Source organism: Eubalaena glacialis, chromosome 11 (assembly GCF_028564815.1).
Source record: "Eubalaena glacialis isolate mEubGla1 chromosome 11, mEubGla1.1.hap2.+ XY, whole genome shotgun sequence".
Classification (NCBI taxonomy): domain Eukaryota; kingdom Metazoa; phylum Chordata; class Mammalia; order Artiodactyla; family Balaenidae; genus Eubalaena; species Eubalaena glacialis.
The window spans coordinates 109337523-109355789 of record NC_083726.1 but is presented as its reverse complement, the minus strand read 5'-3'; the positions used below and the strand labels follow the sequence as shown (position 1 = coordinate 109355789).

General features: G+C 37.2%; 1 protein-coding gene across 2 annotated transcripts in view; it reads left to right on the top strand.

Moving 5' to 3' along the window:
- Positions 1-3256: 3256 nt before the first annotated feature.
- The window catches only part of KLRG1 (killer cell lectin like receptor G1), a 48875-nt gene continuing 33864 nt past the window's right edge, over positions 3257-18267 (top strand). For both annotated transcript variants that reach the window (XR_009702574.1, XM_061205547.1), the window contains exons 1-4: positions 3257-3338; positions 6741-6845; positions 8755-8924; positions 17906-18006. Coding sequence is in view for 1 of the 2 variants with exons in the window: in XM_061205547.1 (XP_061061530.1) it covers positions 3257-3338; positions 6741-6845; positions 8755-8924; positions 17906-18006 (458 nt within the window). In the remaining variant the exon portion in view is untranslated. The remainder of the gene's footprint in view (positions 3339-6740; positions 6846-8754; positions 8925-17905; positions 18007-18267) is intronic.

Genomic DNA, 18267 nt, shown 5'->3' with positions numbered 1-18267 from the left:
ATGTTAATTAATTTGATTGTAGTAATCATTTCATAATGTATACTTATATCAAAACTTTCACATTGTGTATCTTAAATATATATTACAATTTTTATTTGTCAAGAATGAATAAATAAAAATAAGTCAGTGTGGATTCATAGATTCTTTTTTTTTTATTCCTGCATTATAACCAATACTTACAATATAATCCAATTTATTTTGTTGCTCTAATTGTTTCATTTTGGACATCAGGAGCTCTTCCAGGTTGATTCTTGAGTCCTTCTGACATGCCTTCATATTTTTTTGTTTTGTTTTGTTTTGTTTTTCAGTACTCCCTTTTATTCTAGCACTAAAAGACTAAAAGATGCTCCAGGCTCATCTTGTGTGTTTTCTGTCCTGGCCTTAGTCATTTCTTCAAGGACCCCTGGTTCCTGTGTTGCCTTCCTTTTTTCTTTTTTCTTTTTCAAAAACCATCTTAACTATTTTAAAGTGTGTAGTTCAGTAGTGTTCAAGTATTGTTACGCACTGAATATTCGTGTCCCCTCTCACCCCCAAATTCATATGTTGAAAGCCTAACCTCCAGTGTGGCTCTACTTGAGAAGGGCCTATAAGGAAGTAATTAAGGTTAAATGAGGTCATAATGATGGGGTCCTGATGTGATCAGATTAGTGTCCTTATCAGAATAGAGATCAGAGAGCTCACTAGCTCTCTCTCTTTTGCATGCCTGCACAGAGCAAAGGCCATGTGAGACCATAGTGAGAAGGTGGGTGCTGCGACCCAAGGCGGGGTTTCACCAGACACCAACTCTGCAGGCCCCTTAATTGTGGACTTCCAGTGTCCAGAACTGTGAGAAAATAAATTTCTATTGTTTAAGCCACCTAGTCTATGGCATTTTGCCATGGCAGCCTAAGCAGACTAATGCAAATATATTCACGTTGTTGTGTAATGGATCTCCAGAAGTTTTTCATCTTGCAAAACTGAAACTCTGTAACCATTAAGCAACTCCCCATTTCTCCCTCTCCCCGGTTCCTGGCAACCACCAATCTATTTTCTGGTTGTATGAATTTGACTACTTTAGATACTTCATATAAGTGGAATCACAGAGTATTTGTCTTTTTGTGATCAGTGTATTTTATTTAGCATAATGTCTTCAAGGTTTATCCATGTTGTAGGATGTGATAGTATTTCCTTCCTTTTAAAGACTGAATATTATTTCATTGTTTGTGTTGGGGCCCAGGGTAGGCCACCCCCAAATGTGCTGCAGTGGCACATTGATTATTCTGAATTAAAGTTACTTAAGAAACGGCCAATGCAAGAGGGACACTGTGACCTTTCTCTCTGTGTCCCTGAAAGCAGGAAATAAGTGTGAAAGGTTCACTCCCTGCATCTAGAGGTAGAAGTCCACCCTTATCGCCAAAGACAGGGAATTTGGGGAGGAGAAGCTTGTGTAAACAAACTTTGTTACTTCTTTAATTTACTACCCCAGTCCCAAACTGTCTAGATTCTTCACTGATTGGTCACCCAAAACCTGAGTTTCTTTGTCCTGTCAGTTCCTCACAAATTTATTGTTTCTTTGTCTGAAAAGTATAAAAGCTGCCTGCTTTGGCCATTTCTTAGGTCCCATTTCTATGAACCCTCCATGTACATGAATTAAAATTTGTTTCTTTTTCTTCTGTTAATCTGTCTTGTGTCCAGCCACAAGAACTCTGGAAGGGTAGTTGGGGAAATTTCCCCCTCCCTGACATATATATATAGACCACATTTTGTTTATGTTGTCTTCCTTTTAAAGGCATCAACATTTATTCTCATAGGCAGCTAAATTATTGGTGTATCTTTTTGGTTCTGTCAGGCTGTGTTGTTTCTTTGTTCACACTGGTCAGCACTGAACCACCACTGGTCTCACTATTCAGCTGTCGGCCGTGCAGGAGGCCATCTCTGCAGGGACCACAGAGTCTTGTCCTCTGTCTGTGCACCTAGCTGTTAGCCAGGGACCTAGGATGAGCTCCCACCACATCTTCTGGACACCTCTCTCTGTGACGCTCTCTTTTGTCAGTCACCCTGATCTGCAAATTCCAAGCATGTAAGCAGCTCAAAACTTGGATCTCTGCCTGCTCAGCTTCTGAGACTGAGACTTCTGAGACTGAGCTTCTGAGACTCCTGCTCTGTTTAGGATTCATTTTCCTGCTTTGGGCCGGCAAGTGGCCCTAGGGTGACCATAGCACTCACCTTTGTGCGTTATGTTCTCTCAAAGGTCACAGTGCTTCCTGTTCCGTCCCTGAAAACAGTTGCCTCACCTATTTTGTCATATATATAGTGTTTTGGCTGAAGGTCAAGTCCCGTATCACTCTGTCATGGCTGGAAATAAAACTATATTAGTTTTTAATTAGTATGCTCTCCCTGTTTCTCTTCTCTTTCCTCTCTTCTGTCTTTATACATTCTATCTTGGTGACCTTATCTATTCTTGGAATTTCAATTCATTTTCTAAATATTTTCTTTAACTTTTTATTAAGATCTCACCTATTAGAAATAAATTACTGACACTGTAGTATGTATTTATTTAATTTATTCCTCTTTATGGTTGGCTCTGCATATAAAAATAAGAGAACAAGGAGAGAAAATTTAATGGAATTTCTTACTCTGTGAAGGGTAAAGATTAGAGCACAACTGGGAGAATGTTTTGGGGAACACAGGTGTATAGCACATTCGCAAAACACATGTCTGGGCAATAGCCCATTTCTCTCATGATTCCAGGCACATGCAAACCCACAGTCCATTTCTCTATCACATATCACTACCCAGAAGCTCCAAGAAACAATGAAATCAGTCCCATTTGGCATGCATCTATATTCTCAAAAGGAAACAAAGCAAATATAAAATCTGAGATAAATTCATAGCTAGGAAACACTATCATTTTTATTTCAGTTTCCATAATTGAAATTGCTGAATTTAAGTGCAACGTTTCCTTGCTCAGTAGAATTAGGTGAGATGGGGAATCAATTTAATATGTGCTTAATGAGCACCTAGAGAGTATGGTGAGGTTAGATAAATAAAACAATAAAAAATCACAGTTCAGAATATTAATTTCTATAGGCAGCCCCAGAATTTACCCATTTCCTGAAAAGTTACTTCTGTTTTTGTCATGCTGAACCATTTTTTTTAAAACAGCTTCAAGTTTCCTGCTAGCAGTTTAGAGATTGGGCTGTTTCCTCACTTACACGTCTCCTAACACTTGTATAATTTTACTCTCTCAACTGAATGTGAAAAGTATCAGATGAAGATGACTGACAATGTTATTTATTCCGTTTTAGAGTTTTCTACTGCATCCCAAGCCCAGAATGACTACAGACTGCAGCAAAAAGGTGAGTTAACCAATTTAGTATGGAAAACTGTCCATAGTCACCACAGGCTAAGCAATGAATGGGATGGAGAATATGTTTGGAGTAGAGGATGCAGAAAAACAGAGGGTAATTTGAGGAAATACCTTTGGTTCAGTCTGATGTCCAGAGTTGGACTATGAAAATTTGGTATATGGTTGAGTATCTGTTCTTAGGTTTCAGGTAAATTGTTTTCTAACCATTCACTTCTATGATCTCATCTATGAAACACAAGCTGGGGCAATTCTGTTACTCTTTACTGCTTCTGAACTAAATAAAGCAAGAATTTTGTTGGGAGAACTTAATCTCTTTGGTAATGTTTGGAGCAACCTTGGACCAGCTGTGTGAGTTCTAGGCATCTCTGTTTTTCTGACTATGAAATGAGGAGAAGGCACTAATAATTTTGCTACTGGGTAATAGTAAGATTTTGTCAGAAAAGCAGCTAATTCATATAACTAGGTTTCCCCTCCACCACAGTGTTGCACCAGAATGGTGATAGGGGTAGGAAGAAGGTATTAAGAACACTACAGATTAGTAGACCCTGTGACTTTTTGGGAATTTGAAGATGAAACAAACCATTTTTACATAGAGCCCTGAGAAAATACTTTCTGAGACAGGCAGATAACTGTGTAAGTGCCAAAATTAATATTTGATTTTATATCTTAGGCAGTAAACTCCCATAATGTATGTTCTTTAGTGTAGCTTCATAAGCTTTCTCTCTTTTTGCTTCATAGTCTTATTATTACAATTTTTAGTATTGTCCTTTGAAAGCATTGCTATAATTTGCTAAATCATTCTAGTATACTTAGACATTTAGAATTATTTCTATTACTATAAATTATACAGCATTTGACATTTTAACTTGTATATGTTTTTCCTTCTTTGGAGTTATATCTGTGCTAATTTCTAAATAATAGAAATGTTAAGTCAAAAAGAATGTACATTTTATTTATTTATTTATTTATTTGGCTGTGCCGGGTCTTAGTTGCAGCACGCGGGATCTTCGTTGTGGCCTGCAGGATCTTTTTTAGTTGTGACATGTGAGATCTAGTTCCCTGACCAGGGATCGAACCCGGGCCCCCTGCATTGGGAGTGCGGAGTCTTAGCCACTGGACCACCAGGGAAGTCCCCACATTTTAAAGTATAAGTGCAAGATCACACAACTGGTGATAAGTTGGAACTTGACTGTAATTATTTTGATTTCTAGGCAGGTGGTTTTTAATTTATATACCATGCACATTGCACATTCTTATTTATTGCCAGTATGTTCATTCCGACACCAGCTTTGTGGAGCGCTCTACTTAGGAATGGGAAAATAGATTAGGAGCATTAAAACAATATTAAAAATCTCTTTTCAAAAGTATTACATGCTCATTATAGGAAGTAGAGAAGCTATAAGAACATATATAAGAAAATAAAAATCACTAATAATTTTACAATGTGGTGATCATCACTATTACTATATTGATATATTTTTGCTTTTTTGTGCTGACTTTACTATACTAAAGTACTCCACTAAGAAGCCTTTTTAAAAAAAAATAAATTTATTTATTTTATTTATTTATTTTTGGCTGCGTTGGGTCTTCGTTGCTGCGTGTGGGCTTTCTCTAGTTGCGGCGAGCGGGGGCTACTCTTCCTTGCGGTGCGTGGGCTTCTTATTGCGGTGACTTCTCTTGTTGCGGAGCACAGGCCCTAGGCGCGCAGGCTTCAGTAGTTGTGGCACGCGGGCTCAAGAGCGCAGGCTCAGTAGCTGTGGTGCACAGGCTTAGTTGCTCCGCGGCATGTGGGATCTTCCCAGACCAGGGATCGAACCCGTGTCCCCTGCACTGGCAAGTGGATTCTTAACCACTGCGCCACCAGGGAAGTCCCTAAGAAGCTTTTAATATGCATATTTTTTAAAGTACATTAAAATTTTTAAATTTCACTTAATTTTTTGAATTGGATTGTGGTTACACATATGCAACTATTTTTGATACTTTACATTTAGTGTAACATCTAAAATCAACATTTATTTCATTAAATATTCTTCTATAGTACAAATGTATTTTTTTTATGTCACTAAAAATCAAGTGTTTTCGGATTTATCAGTCCGAATATTTATCATGCAGAACTCTCTCATTTTAAGGTATCTTTCACTATGAATTTCTTTTAAGAAGTTCAAAATGCTTCATAGATACACACATCTACAGTATAATTTACCTAAAATTTAAATATGAAACTGAGGCCCAAATAGGCAGAATTATTTTCCAATTTCCAAATAAAGGTTACCAAATAAAGGAGTCAAAACTAGAACTTAAATATCTTACTTTATAGGTTTTTGCTCTTCACCCTTAATTCTTACACTATCAGACTATGAGACCGCTACAATTTTAAAATAAAAAATTGGGGTAAAAAATGTTCTATTTTCCAAATGAAAAAAAAAATACCATTCTTAGCTATGCATTGTATGACACACAGTTAATATGAGGTAGTGTCCCACCCTTAAAGTTATCAACCTAAACTCATCGCTCTTCCAATTACAGCAGTTTCCAAAGCACTTTTGAGATATGTTATTTTATTTTCATTTAAATTGTATTTATTTCAATCCTGAATAGGTAATACATCATATAGTTCAAAATTCAAAAAGTACAGAAGAAAATAAAGTAAAAGGTCTTCCTCCTATCTCTGTCCCCATTGACCTATTTCCCCTCTCCAAGGCCAACAACGTTATCAGATGCATGTGTCTATTTTCAGAAATGCATATTAGCATACACTGTTTCACAGAAGACTGTTTTCTTAACTGTTTCCCTTAACTATATACCTTGAAAATCACTCCATATCTGTGAAAAAAATCTTGTCTTTATTCTTTTGTTAAAAGCTGCATATTCACTTTATGGTTATGTCAGAATGTATTTGACACATCTTTTATTGGTAGACATTTAAGTTGAATTCAATCTTTTCCTCCTACTAATATTGTTGCCATGAGTAACCTGAAAAATATGACATTTTGTACATGTGTGAATGTCTACAGGAAAAATTTCTCAAAGAGAAATTGCTGAGTCAAAAGGTAAATGCCTTTGTAATTTTGGGACACTGCCAAAGTGCCCTCCAAAGAGGTTGTTCCAATTTATATTCTCACCACTAAAGCATGAGACTGTGCAAGCTACAGTTTCAAAGGAAAAAGTATCTTTAACTTGGTAAGTAAAGTATGTTCCTTGATAAAGATAATGGTGGCTACCCTAGACTTCAGAGCATGTCCCTGACAGATCCTGGAAAGGAATCATTAAGGCCTGGATCTCAGTTCCAACCAGGCTGAATTACTTCAAGATCCCAGATATCCTTCCCTGACCTTTTTTCCTTCAACTTTTATTCTGACTCAGGATTTTTCTTTGAATTCTATTCTTACAGCTTCTTCTTCAAGATCCCCTCTCTCTTACTACGTGGCAGTAGCGTTGGGGCTTCTGTGTGCCATTCTAGTGACTTTGCTGCTTTTCCAGTGGATTCTGTGCCGGGGTAAGTGCTAACTTAAACCAAAATTTGTGTTATAAAAGCAACATAACATAACAGAAAATTTGAAAAATGAAGAACAGTCCCAACAAAATAAATCACCAACCAACATACACAGCATCTCCCAGGCATAGTCTTCTAGTCTTTGAGTACACGCATTTGTGTAAGTATTTATTTTTTTAACAGAATTTCAGTCAAGTCCTCTAAAATCTCCCTCACTCCACTTTTTTTTTTTTTTCAATAAGGCTGGGTATAGTTCTGATCATAGTATTTTATCTCTGGTGTATGTATCACATGTGCTTATAATTTTGTGTATTGCTTTTTTTTTTTTAACATCTTTATTGGAGTATAATTGCTTTACAATGGTGTGTTAGTTTCTGCTTTATAACAAACTGATTGTGTATTGCTTTTTAATTTGATATTGTATCATAAACATTTTCCTACGTACTACCATATTTAGTATGAAAATCAAATTGTAATTATAATATTGTGTTTAACTTTTCATATAATGTATCATAATTTAATTAAACCTATTCTAATTTTTTTTCCATTTACTGAGCTTTCACATTTTCTAAAATGAACTTTTCTAGATTTAGTTCTTCTAAGTCCTTAAATATGATGATCCAGAGAGGCTTCTGTTTTTGTTTCACAATCCAAAGTCCTAACTTAGGTTTTGTTATCTGGGGATGATTGTTAGTGACAGGTTTGACAGACTTTATTAATTAGGATTCTAAGGGTTCAGTCCTAGGACTTCTATCTCAGACCCAAGTCCTACTTTTGACAGAAGGAGACTCCTAGGGAAGTTGGGAATTTCTCCTTCAGTCTGGGTAAGGTCACAGTTGTATGGAAAAAGCACAGATCTATAAGGCATCAACTTTATAGCTCGATCTCCAGAATACTATGTCGCCCCCATGTCAGGACTTCCTACAGAAAGGTTATCTAATCTTTACATTAAAAAGGACTACTTTCCCCACTTTTTAACTCCCAAATCTAGAATAGATATATAATCTACTCTGCAATTATGTACCTACACGTGTGCTCACTTGACAGAATGGCTCACACTTGCCTGTTGTGGAATTGTGCTTATGGTGGGTTTATACAAATGTGTTTCGTGGAAGTAGAAAATCAATAGAATTATGGAATTTTGGTTGAAATTACCTCAAAAGCTTATTCAGTTCCCTGTCATTTTCACAGAACTATAACCCAACCATTTTACAGGAATGAGAGTGTTCTGTATTTAAAAGCTCTCAGTGAGGAGAATTGTATCACTTTTCACTTTAGCATCTGACATCCTTCTCTGTCAGGAAATCTTTTTTTTTAATATGTAGAATAAATTATTTTTGCTGAAGTATAAGTCTTTTATCCATTTTACAGTGAATTTTAGCCCATTTGTTATAAAAAAAAAACCCAAACAACCTTTCATTCTAGTTAAGTTTGCTTTTCTAGTTTCTGTCCTTTTCTTTGCACTATTATGGAGTGTCAGATTGAGGTTGGATATTCTAAAAGATTCCGCCTGATTTAAGCAATGTACATTATGCAGTTATACAATGTATGCACTGAGTCTATATAAATAGTACACTGATACATTCATGGAAATAACACAGTTATTTTATCTGTTGTGTATATATCACATGTGCATAATGATCTCTAGCACAAGTAAGGGACTCTCCTCCCAGTCCTCAGCCAGATTGCACCCATTTCCTTCCCTGTTCCTTCACATCCTTGCTTAGTGGAATGTATAGTAGTAGTTACAGAGGGTTGGACATTGTGAGGTATTTAATTTGAGGCCATGCATTGTACATTTCTCTAACCCTTAATCTGAAAGGCAGTGGGGAGGGAAGACATTTTACCTCCGATTTCATTGCCAAGACTGAGTGGTACATAAAGATGTGACCCAGGCGCTCTTTCTTTCCAGGTTCCAAGTTCTCCACTTGTGCCAGCTGTCCTAGCTGCCCAGACCTCTGGGTGAGGTATGGTGACCATTGTTATTACTTCTCAGTGGAAGAAAAGAACTGGAATTCTAGCCTGGAATTCTGCTTAGCCAGAGATGCACATCTCCTTATGTTTAAAGACAACCAGGAAATGGTAAATGCAAGCATTTAGCAAATGTAGGCTGTTTCGTTGGTGAGTGCTGTTCAAATGTATCATGTATCCTCTTTTGGGAGCAAAAGGAATATTATTTCCTTTCCCTCTCCTTTTTTCTGTCTTTCCCTTCTTTCCCCCTCTTCTGCCCCTGCCTTCTTCCCTCTCCTTCCCCTTTCCCTGCCTCACCCAACAACCCTCAGTTATAGACCTAGACGCTTGCATAGGCATGTATGCGTATATGTATGGGTATTGGAGGTGAAAGGATGGTGAGTATTACAGAAAGGAATTAGACCAGAAATACAGGTCTACTTAAAAGAAAGCATTAGATCCAGAAACACACGGGTCTGATAATAAAGAGGCAGCAGATTCCTAAGCGAGAGCTGGTGGAAGTTGGGAGGGAGGGAGGGGGAGAGAGAGCATGGGGACAAGGAGCAGGGCAAGGACTTAAATTCCTTCTTTATTACGTTCGCCCTTCATGCACTGGAATCCAGTAAGTTGTAGGCTAGGAAACCGTTGGGGTTGTGGAGAGGGCATGGGGAAGAAGCAGTTCCAGAAGGATGAGAAAGAAGGAAGGAAAGTGTGTGTGTGTGTGTGTGTGTGTGTGTGTGACTTTAAACTCCTTGCCGAGCTGAGCTGGTGGGCTCCACTTCCTACCGGACTCTTAGATCCTTCCTGTCCGGCCAGCGGTCAGGAGGAGAGCTCTGTATTAATTCTAGAGCATCTCAAAGGGACATAAGGAGTTGACATCCTGAGGTAACCTGGTACAAAAATCAATCACATTCTAACTTGTCAACTTAAATAATGTGTACAAGGAAAATCAGGAATCCTAGTTAGGTTTTTGTGCTAATTTCATGATGGTTTTTGTGTTTTGATATTGCTTTACATCTTCTTTTTGGAGTAGCATCACAGAGAAGAGTTTGTTAAGAATTCAACTATATTAACATCCCTTGGGGAAATTCTGAGAGGTAATTAATTACTCTAAAGCAGTTGGAGAGAACATATAGTCTGTAAATTCTGTAACTTTCTATTTTAAGAGAAGATTAAAGCATCTAGATTCTTGTTGTCTGTCAAAAGAATACTCATTCCTTTGAAATTCTGCATAGACTCTAACTTCAAATCAGTCCACCTCTGTAACTTACTTTTCCTTTATGCCTTGTGTAAACTAGGTGGCAGAGTGCACTGGGGTCTATTCATTAGACATATGAAATTGTGGTTTTATGGCATCTAGTAATAATAACCTTGCTTTCTGGATCTTTTTGCAGCAACTCCTATTCTCATTCTGATATAGCCGCATCTAAGTTCTTGGGCTGACTGAAATCAATAGCAGAAGTGAGCAAAGAGCTTGAAATACTATTGGGCAAATGCTGATAAACAGAGTAGTGAGTCATAATGCAAGATACTGCCTCAGAGATTGTGGTGTGGCAGCTACTACAATTGCCCAGTGTGGTAATGAGAGATGAGGCACTGGGTATCTGGGAGATGGGGATATTTCTGTTTCTCTGAGGCCCCCTGGAGGAATGGATGAGTATTAAAGGATTTTGTCTTTCCATTCTTTCTTTACTTACTCTAAATCCTGCTCTACTGTTGAGTAAGCTGAACAGAGTTTAGCAGCATTTCCAAAACTGGTTTATTTTCTCTTAAGACCCCTTGGTTCAAGTCAGTACTGGAGAGGATATCCTACCCTCTCAGTAGAATATCCCTGAGATATTTGATAGCAACTACAGATAAGTCTTGCTTCTGACTTTCCTGTGGAATTTTGCTTGGTTCTCCGGCCTAATTCTTTTTCTCGCCCACAGCTTTTGTCAGATCCTGTAGAACCAACTTGACTTATATCTGATTTGCTGACTCTCTTGTACTAGTGTTGTTATTCTTTTGTTCTCATGGCAAGATGTATATACTATTTTAAGATATGCTTGCTATTCCTAGTATCATACTTAGGTCTAAACAGCTACCCAAAAAGCACATGGGTCTATTAAAACTGAAGTTTTCTAACTGACATTCTGCTGGTGGAGAATACTGCTAGGGAATTAGGCTGCTATATGCTAAAGGCTACAAGGCTATCAGAAGTGTCCCTCTTATGCTGTTAAATAGTTCTTTTGGGACTTCCCTGGTGGCGCAGTGGTTAAGACTCCATGCTTCCAATGCAGGGGGCCCAGGTTTGATCCCTGGTCAGGGAACTAGATCCCACATGCATGCTGCAAGTAAGAGTTCACATGTCACAACTAAGGAGCCCACGTGCCGCAACTAAGAAGTCCGCATGCCGCAACTAAAGATCCCGCATGCTGCAACTAAGACCCGGTGCAGCCAAAATAAATAAAATAATAAATAAATAAGATACATAACTATAGTCCACCTCTATCTTAGATCAGTTATAGCAAAGTTTATAGCAAAAATAATAAAAATAGAAGCTACCATGTGTTGAGCACTTGCTATGTGATGGTATTCTATTATTCTTAATCTTCACAGCATATCCTATGAAGTAGAATTCAACCTCTCCATTTCATTACTGAGTGAATAAAATTCAGAAGAGTTAATGAGCAAGTCCAAGGCTACAAATCTGGCAGAGTCAAACTTTTTTCAGAGCCAGATTTTAAACTCTGCATCAACCCACCTTTTAAAGTCTTACAGAAATACTGTGTTTGACAGCTTCCAGAATCCACCTCATGCATGCTGAAAAATGAGATAACTTTTCCAATTATTTGTCTTCCAGTGCCTATTCTTTTCTATAGTCGTTTAGAAAATTATTTGATTTGAATCTGGAATGTATACTATATGGCCCTTGGGATTTAAATATTTTTAAAATAGTGAGGTGTTATTATCTTATTATCTCTTTTTTCTGTCTTGGACTTCAAGATCTATTTTATTTTTGAGAAAATAAAAACAAAATTGAAATTGAGAGCTTTGTTATTTCCTCAGTGTTCTGTTTATGTTACGGCACCTCTGCCCTTTGTTGCTCTTCTTGCTCTTTGAATTTATCTTTAGATCTTTAGATATGTTTACATTCTTGATTTTTGTTGTCATTTTTCCCCCCACATAGCTAAATTTATTTTGGATGTTAGCTTTTCTTTCTTATAGTTGGTGGTGTGTTATTTTAAAATATATGTTGACTAGAGAGTTCCCCGTGGAAATACTTTGGTTGCTTTACATCTATCCTGATGCTCCTCACCCCATAACATCTTTCTTCCTCATTATCCTAATTTGAGATTATATCATTAGACTTTATGGTTTAACAATCTCTCATTCAACTTGAACCATCATCCCTGTTAGAGTTCATGACTTTCGGATTGTCCCTATCTACTCCCTGAAATTTCGATATTGTCTTTTCTTGTATTTAGGGTTTACATCTAATTATTTCCAAGGTTTCCTGCTGTGGATACTGCAGTACAAACACTATGGTAAGATGGTTACTTTTCCCCATAATTTAAAGTCGATTCAGGTGATGGAAAGAGCTTAGTTTCTTTCAGACAGTCATGAGTTTGTTTTTACTAAATTACTTACTAGCTATGTGAGCTTCAGCAATCTTCTTAACCTCTTTGACTCTCAGTTTCCTCATGTACCAAGTGGAGAAAAAGATTTCCAGAATTGTTACAAATATTAAATGAGAAAATCTATGTGAAATTTTTTTTTTAACATAGTAGAAATCACTTAATTTTAGTTTTTCTTCTTTTCCACTTTAACTAATTCTCCTTGACACTCAAAATAAAGCCCAGAGTCAAAATAACTTTTGTTTTTCTCTTCTGTCTCACAGGATGTGAAATTTCAGTAAAATACGTATCAAAAGTAAATTATTATTTGTTGAATTGAGTAGTTCCCTTATGAGGAAATCTGAAATGATATGTCAGAAGATAGGACTAAATGGCTGGAAACACATGGTAGATGGTAGAAGAACTGTTTTACTGGAGGTCTTTGTAGTCTGGTAACGTGTGTGCCTTTTGTCATCCTTCCTTCATAAACGGATCAAACAGCCATTATGAACTTCACCCCAAAGCATACATATGTAGGTAGCTTAGGATATTTCTCACTACCTTTTATTTTTAGCTTAAAAAAATTGTGGTAAAACATGAATAACATAAAACTTACTGTTTTAACAATTTCCAAGTATACAATTAAATGGCATTAAGTATATTCACATTGTTGTGCAGCTGTGACCACTATTCATCTCCAGAATTTTTTTCATCATCCCAAACAGAAACTCTGTACCCACTGAACAGTAACTCCCTATCCCCCCTCCCCCCAGGCCCTGGTGACCACTCTTCTATTCTTTGTCTCTCTGAATTTGCCTATTATGTCCTTTTATAAATGGCTTATTTTATTTAGCATGTTTTCAGGGTTCATCTGTGCTGTAGCAGGTATCAGAATTTCATTCCTTTTTATGGCTGAATAATATTCCATTATATGGATAGGACCACATTTTGTTTACACATTCATCTGTTGATGGACAGTGTTTCACTATCTTTTTTCCTTTCATAATTGAAATTGTATTTTTTGTTTTGAGGATTAGTATACAGAAATTTAAATTTGCACACAATTCTTAACATACGTACCAAAAATCTAAAAAATCATGTAATTGTGATTCTTTTCTGAACAATTATCCCAGTGACTTTCCAGTTTCAAATCTGGAGGCAAGCTTTTCTTAACAGGATATCAAGTACCAATACCTTCAAGTGTTGATGCACTGTTACATCATAAGTCCCACTGATTCACAGTTTAATATCATATACACTATGTATGAATTTTCAGTTGTCCACAGAACATTAACAAAGTTACTAGGAAAACTGGGCTACCTCCACTAAAGATGTTACAGAGTACACAAAATTCTGACAGGGAGAGCCCAGATCAAGGAGTGGTTTTCTTTAGGAAACAATTCTACCAAAACCAACGGGAGAATGAAAGTAATTCAAAGTGTTCAAGACATATTAAATGCACGACTGACTCCAAATTGCCATTTAGTATGCTTTGTATTAGAGGGTGTCAAAACTACCCCCATCTATGGAATGTTAAGCTGACACCCAAGGCAATCAAAGCCCCTGTATGCAATATCCCACTATTTTCTGGTGAGACCGCCCAAAAATAAGCAACCAGCAAATGATTTCACCTCTTAAATTAAAACATTTAGCACTTAAAAAATGGGATGAGGTGGGATTCCCTCCTTCTTAAAAATGTGTCTAGAGCTACTAAAAAATTTGCATTTACGAAATACTTGATAAAAATATTCCTCTGGATTGTACAAGAAGGGAGACAGGAACCACTGATAAGGCCGGGTGTATGATATTAATCAGACTTGGCTTCTTTCTCTCCTGCTTCATCAGAGGCTGGGCTGGACTCTCCTCGTTTTTAGTTTCTCGGTTTTCTGCAGGTAAATCTTCGGCCTGTTTTCCTTTTGCTCCTCTTTCTCCTTTTGTTTGCACTTTTTCTGTCTGAAGATTTACCCTTTCCTGCCGCCTTTTTTGGCTTCCACTGTGGTTTCCACTTCTGCAGGAGCAGATTAGCTGACAACCTTGCCGATCTCTTGGGCTCCTGCTTCGCTGCTCCCTCGGCGGAGCCGACCTTTTTCCTGGGCATCGCGGGGGAGGGCGCGTGCTGGGTGCCTGTGGGCAGCAGCGCCCCGAGAGCCCTAGCGAAGCTGGGCTGAGGGTCCTCCTGCCGCCCGAGCTGCCGGGAGCGCAGCGTTTCATTCTCTTTTTAAAGGGAGTGTTCCGGTTTACAGAGCAAGGCTTACGAACTTTTAGTATTGTGAGCATACACAAAATTATAGGGAAAATTCTTATCAGTATTAAATTCTAGTAATTTGTAGCCTGTCACGTTTTCCTTAAATCTACTAATGTATCTGCATGTTTTTATATGATAGTAATCAACGTTTACATACTGTAGGATATATCTGAAAGGTCTGGAAACATAGGATAAACTTATTTTTAAATAGTATGTTAGTTACGTTTTCAAGTACTATGCTCAATGTGTTTTTATTCAACCTTCTGACACGTTTTCATGTGAAATACCTCTAAATTTAAAGCAACAGATCTAATCGATTTTAGACTTTATGGGTGCTCTGTACTGTACTTTTTTTCCCCCCTAATTAATAACTACATGTATTGTTTTAAATACTTCACCTGAAAAGGTGTCTGGAGATTGAAGAAAAAAATGTAAATGATACTATTTGAAAATATACTGTTTAAAAGTACATATTTACCCTAGGTTTCTAGGCTTTTTGGACACCACGTATTTATGTTTTGCTTTTATCCCATAGCATTATTTCATTCCTTTTTTTCCCAAACATTAAATTATTTTAGATATTTATCTTTAAAAATTCTGTATTATTCTATTATTGCTTAACTGTTTTCATATTCCTAGACAAAGTTTTGCTTATTTCCAATTTTTATGCAGCTACAAGCATATTTATATGAATTACTTTTCGTGAGGTTAGTTCTTTAGTATATAGTCCCTGAAATTAAGTTAGCCAATCAAAGACATGTCCAGTTTAGTAGCTTTGATATTTTATTAGTGTATCTCCATATGGATTGAAATATCTTAGATATATCCTATAAACCATGTTAATTTTGGAAGTTTAAGGAGCATGTTCTATACCTTAGTAATATTTTAATTACAATTTAAAAATATTACCTGCAAAAGCCTGTGTGTGTGTGTATGTGTGTGTGTGTGTGTGTGTGTGTGTGTAAGGCATAAATATTGACCTTAAAAATAAAATGGAAAGAAAAAAATGTATCTGATTTCATTCGTTTGGGTTCTGTCTTCATCTTGCTTTTAGGCTTTACATTTTTCTCTCTAAAATATAACCAACATTACTAATTCTAAAGTGACATAACACCTCATTTCTCTAGTTCACACCCTCTCTGGAGTACAAGGGTTCTGAGGGAACACCCTTGCAACAAACACCTTTGTTTATGCTTTTATGCTGCTTCTACAGTCACACACACACACACACACACACACACACACACACACACTATCCATGAGTACTAGAACATAGATAACTGCACTCTGGTTTTAAAGGCTTCTTTCAAGTGGGATGATTTTCAAGTGAAAGTGATATGTAAAAATTTGCACTGTCCAGCCTCACCAGTGAGAAGTAGCAAACTGGCATGATTATGTGATGTAGAATTGTATGGGTCTTGAGAGTAGTAGTTAAGTGTAGGGTTGGAGTTTGTAAGTGAGTATTATCTAATCCCAGCTCTTCAGACTCTAATTGAGGTTTTTGAGCAAGTCTTTATTCATTTCTGTGTTTTATTAGCTGTCATTCTTCCCCTTGAAATGAGGAAAAGAAAGAAATGGACAGTTTTTCTTATAATTCCAGTGGAAGAGTGAGGAAAACCTCATTTTTTCCTAATTTAAATTATCATTTTAAGCAAGTTGTTTAAGAAATGCATGAAAAGTTTTGAGCTGTTCTGAAAATTAGGATGTCATTTCATCGATCCTACCCAGCCTTTACTCTTCAGCCTACCTCCCTACCCCAACATACACAATTAAGTACCTGATGGGAGTAAAGGATGCAGAGTTTGTGTTCAAAAGGTTTTAATCTCTTGCAGCATAAGAATTGACTCTATATTCTTTAATTCTATAAATATTATTGAACATAACTTCATGTATTTTTCTAGGTGCTGAAGATACAGTGGTAAGCAAGAGTTCTTGCTATTATGGTGTTATATTTTAGTAAGAGGAAAGACAGACAACAAACAAACAAATATAGTGACATGTGCTTTGAAGAGAGTGAAACGGTGGGTTATGTTAGTGAATGTAGGTGCTGCTATAGATTGGCCAATTATGCAAGGCTTCTCGAGGAGATAACAGCTGAGCTGAGACCTAGACCTGAATAGTAGCCATGTGAAAATCTAGGAGAAGGGTATTCCAGGCAGAAGGAAAGATATGTAAAGACCCTAAAGTAAAAATGACCTTGGTGTGTTAAAAGAACAAAAAGAAGGCTCATGTCTCTGGAAACTAGTAAGTAAATAAGTGGTTGGCAGGGGCCAGATCATGTAAGACCTTGTAATACATAATAGGGATTTTAGATTTCATTCTATGTGAAAAGGGAAACCAATGGAGAGCATTAATCAGGGGCACAGTGTAATCTTATTTATTACTGGAAAGGATGAGCCTGATATAATGCAAAAGCTTAGCACTAGGAGAGAAAACTTGGATGCTTATTTAGTAAGGAACCTTGGGTAAACCCCTTCACCCATGTGAACCCGTTTTCTCTTCCGCAAGATGAGGATGATAATATTTGCCTACCTTCCAGGTTGTCAATAATTTTATAGCTGGAAAAAATCCTAGAAAATATCTAAGCTAAATCCTCATAAGGAAACTAAGGCTCAGCCAGATTAAGCAATTTGTTCATTTTCCAATGGCAGGAACAGAGCAAGTGGTAGACTCAGGTAAATTGTTTTTTTGTTTCATTTTCCTAAATGCCATACTGTAAATCCAGCATTTCAAATGATATTAGGAATGAATGCAGAGGGATTTTGTAAACCTTAAAGTACCATACAAATGTAAGACATAATTGTTTTCAGGATACTCTATCCTGAGAGAACAAAGCTATCACAGGAGATAGATTATTGGGGAAGGAAGTATTGATAAACAAGCTGAACTGATTTTTCAAATGCTTCATCTAGAAGCCACCACAGCCTTGTGTCCTGGCTTGCAGACAGCTGCCCTCTCGTTGTGTCCTCATGTGGTGGAGAGAGATTGAGCTCTGGTGTCTTCTTATAAGGACACTAATCCCATCATTAGTGTGGTCCCCACCCTCATGACCTCATCTGATCCTAATTACTTCCCAAAGGCTCTACTTCCAAATACCACATTGTGGTGTCAGAGCTTCAACATATGAATTTAGGGGGAACACAAACATTCAGTCCATAATAATGGTGTGAGAGAGGGTGTAAGGAATAACGGCTTGACCATGACACTAAATCTCTTCTATGACTTTCTGCATTTTTCTCACCTTTCTTCATCTTCTTCAACCTCTCCCTTAGTTCCCGCTCCGAAATTTCCTCAGTCAGGACTTTTACTGGGTTGGTCTGAGAAACAATTCTGGCTGGAGATGGGAAGATGGATCAGCCTTAAACGCCTCAAGGTAAGAGAAGAAAAATCAAAAAAGAAAAGGGGAAGAGAAATTATGTCTGGGGAAATAGATCAAGGATAGCAGATGGAGAGGAGAGGAAAGGGTGAGGAAAGGAAATAGGAAGCAAGGAAGGAAATCAACAGTGGATAAGGGCAAAAAAAAAAAAAAGGATGACATTTTAAGGAGAGGATAATGAGCAATTTTTATTCTGCTGTTTTGGGAGCTGAGAGAAGTGAGGTCTGAATAGGAGAAAGAATTTGCTCACTTTTTATC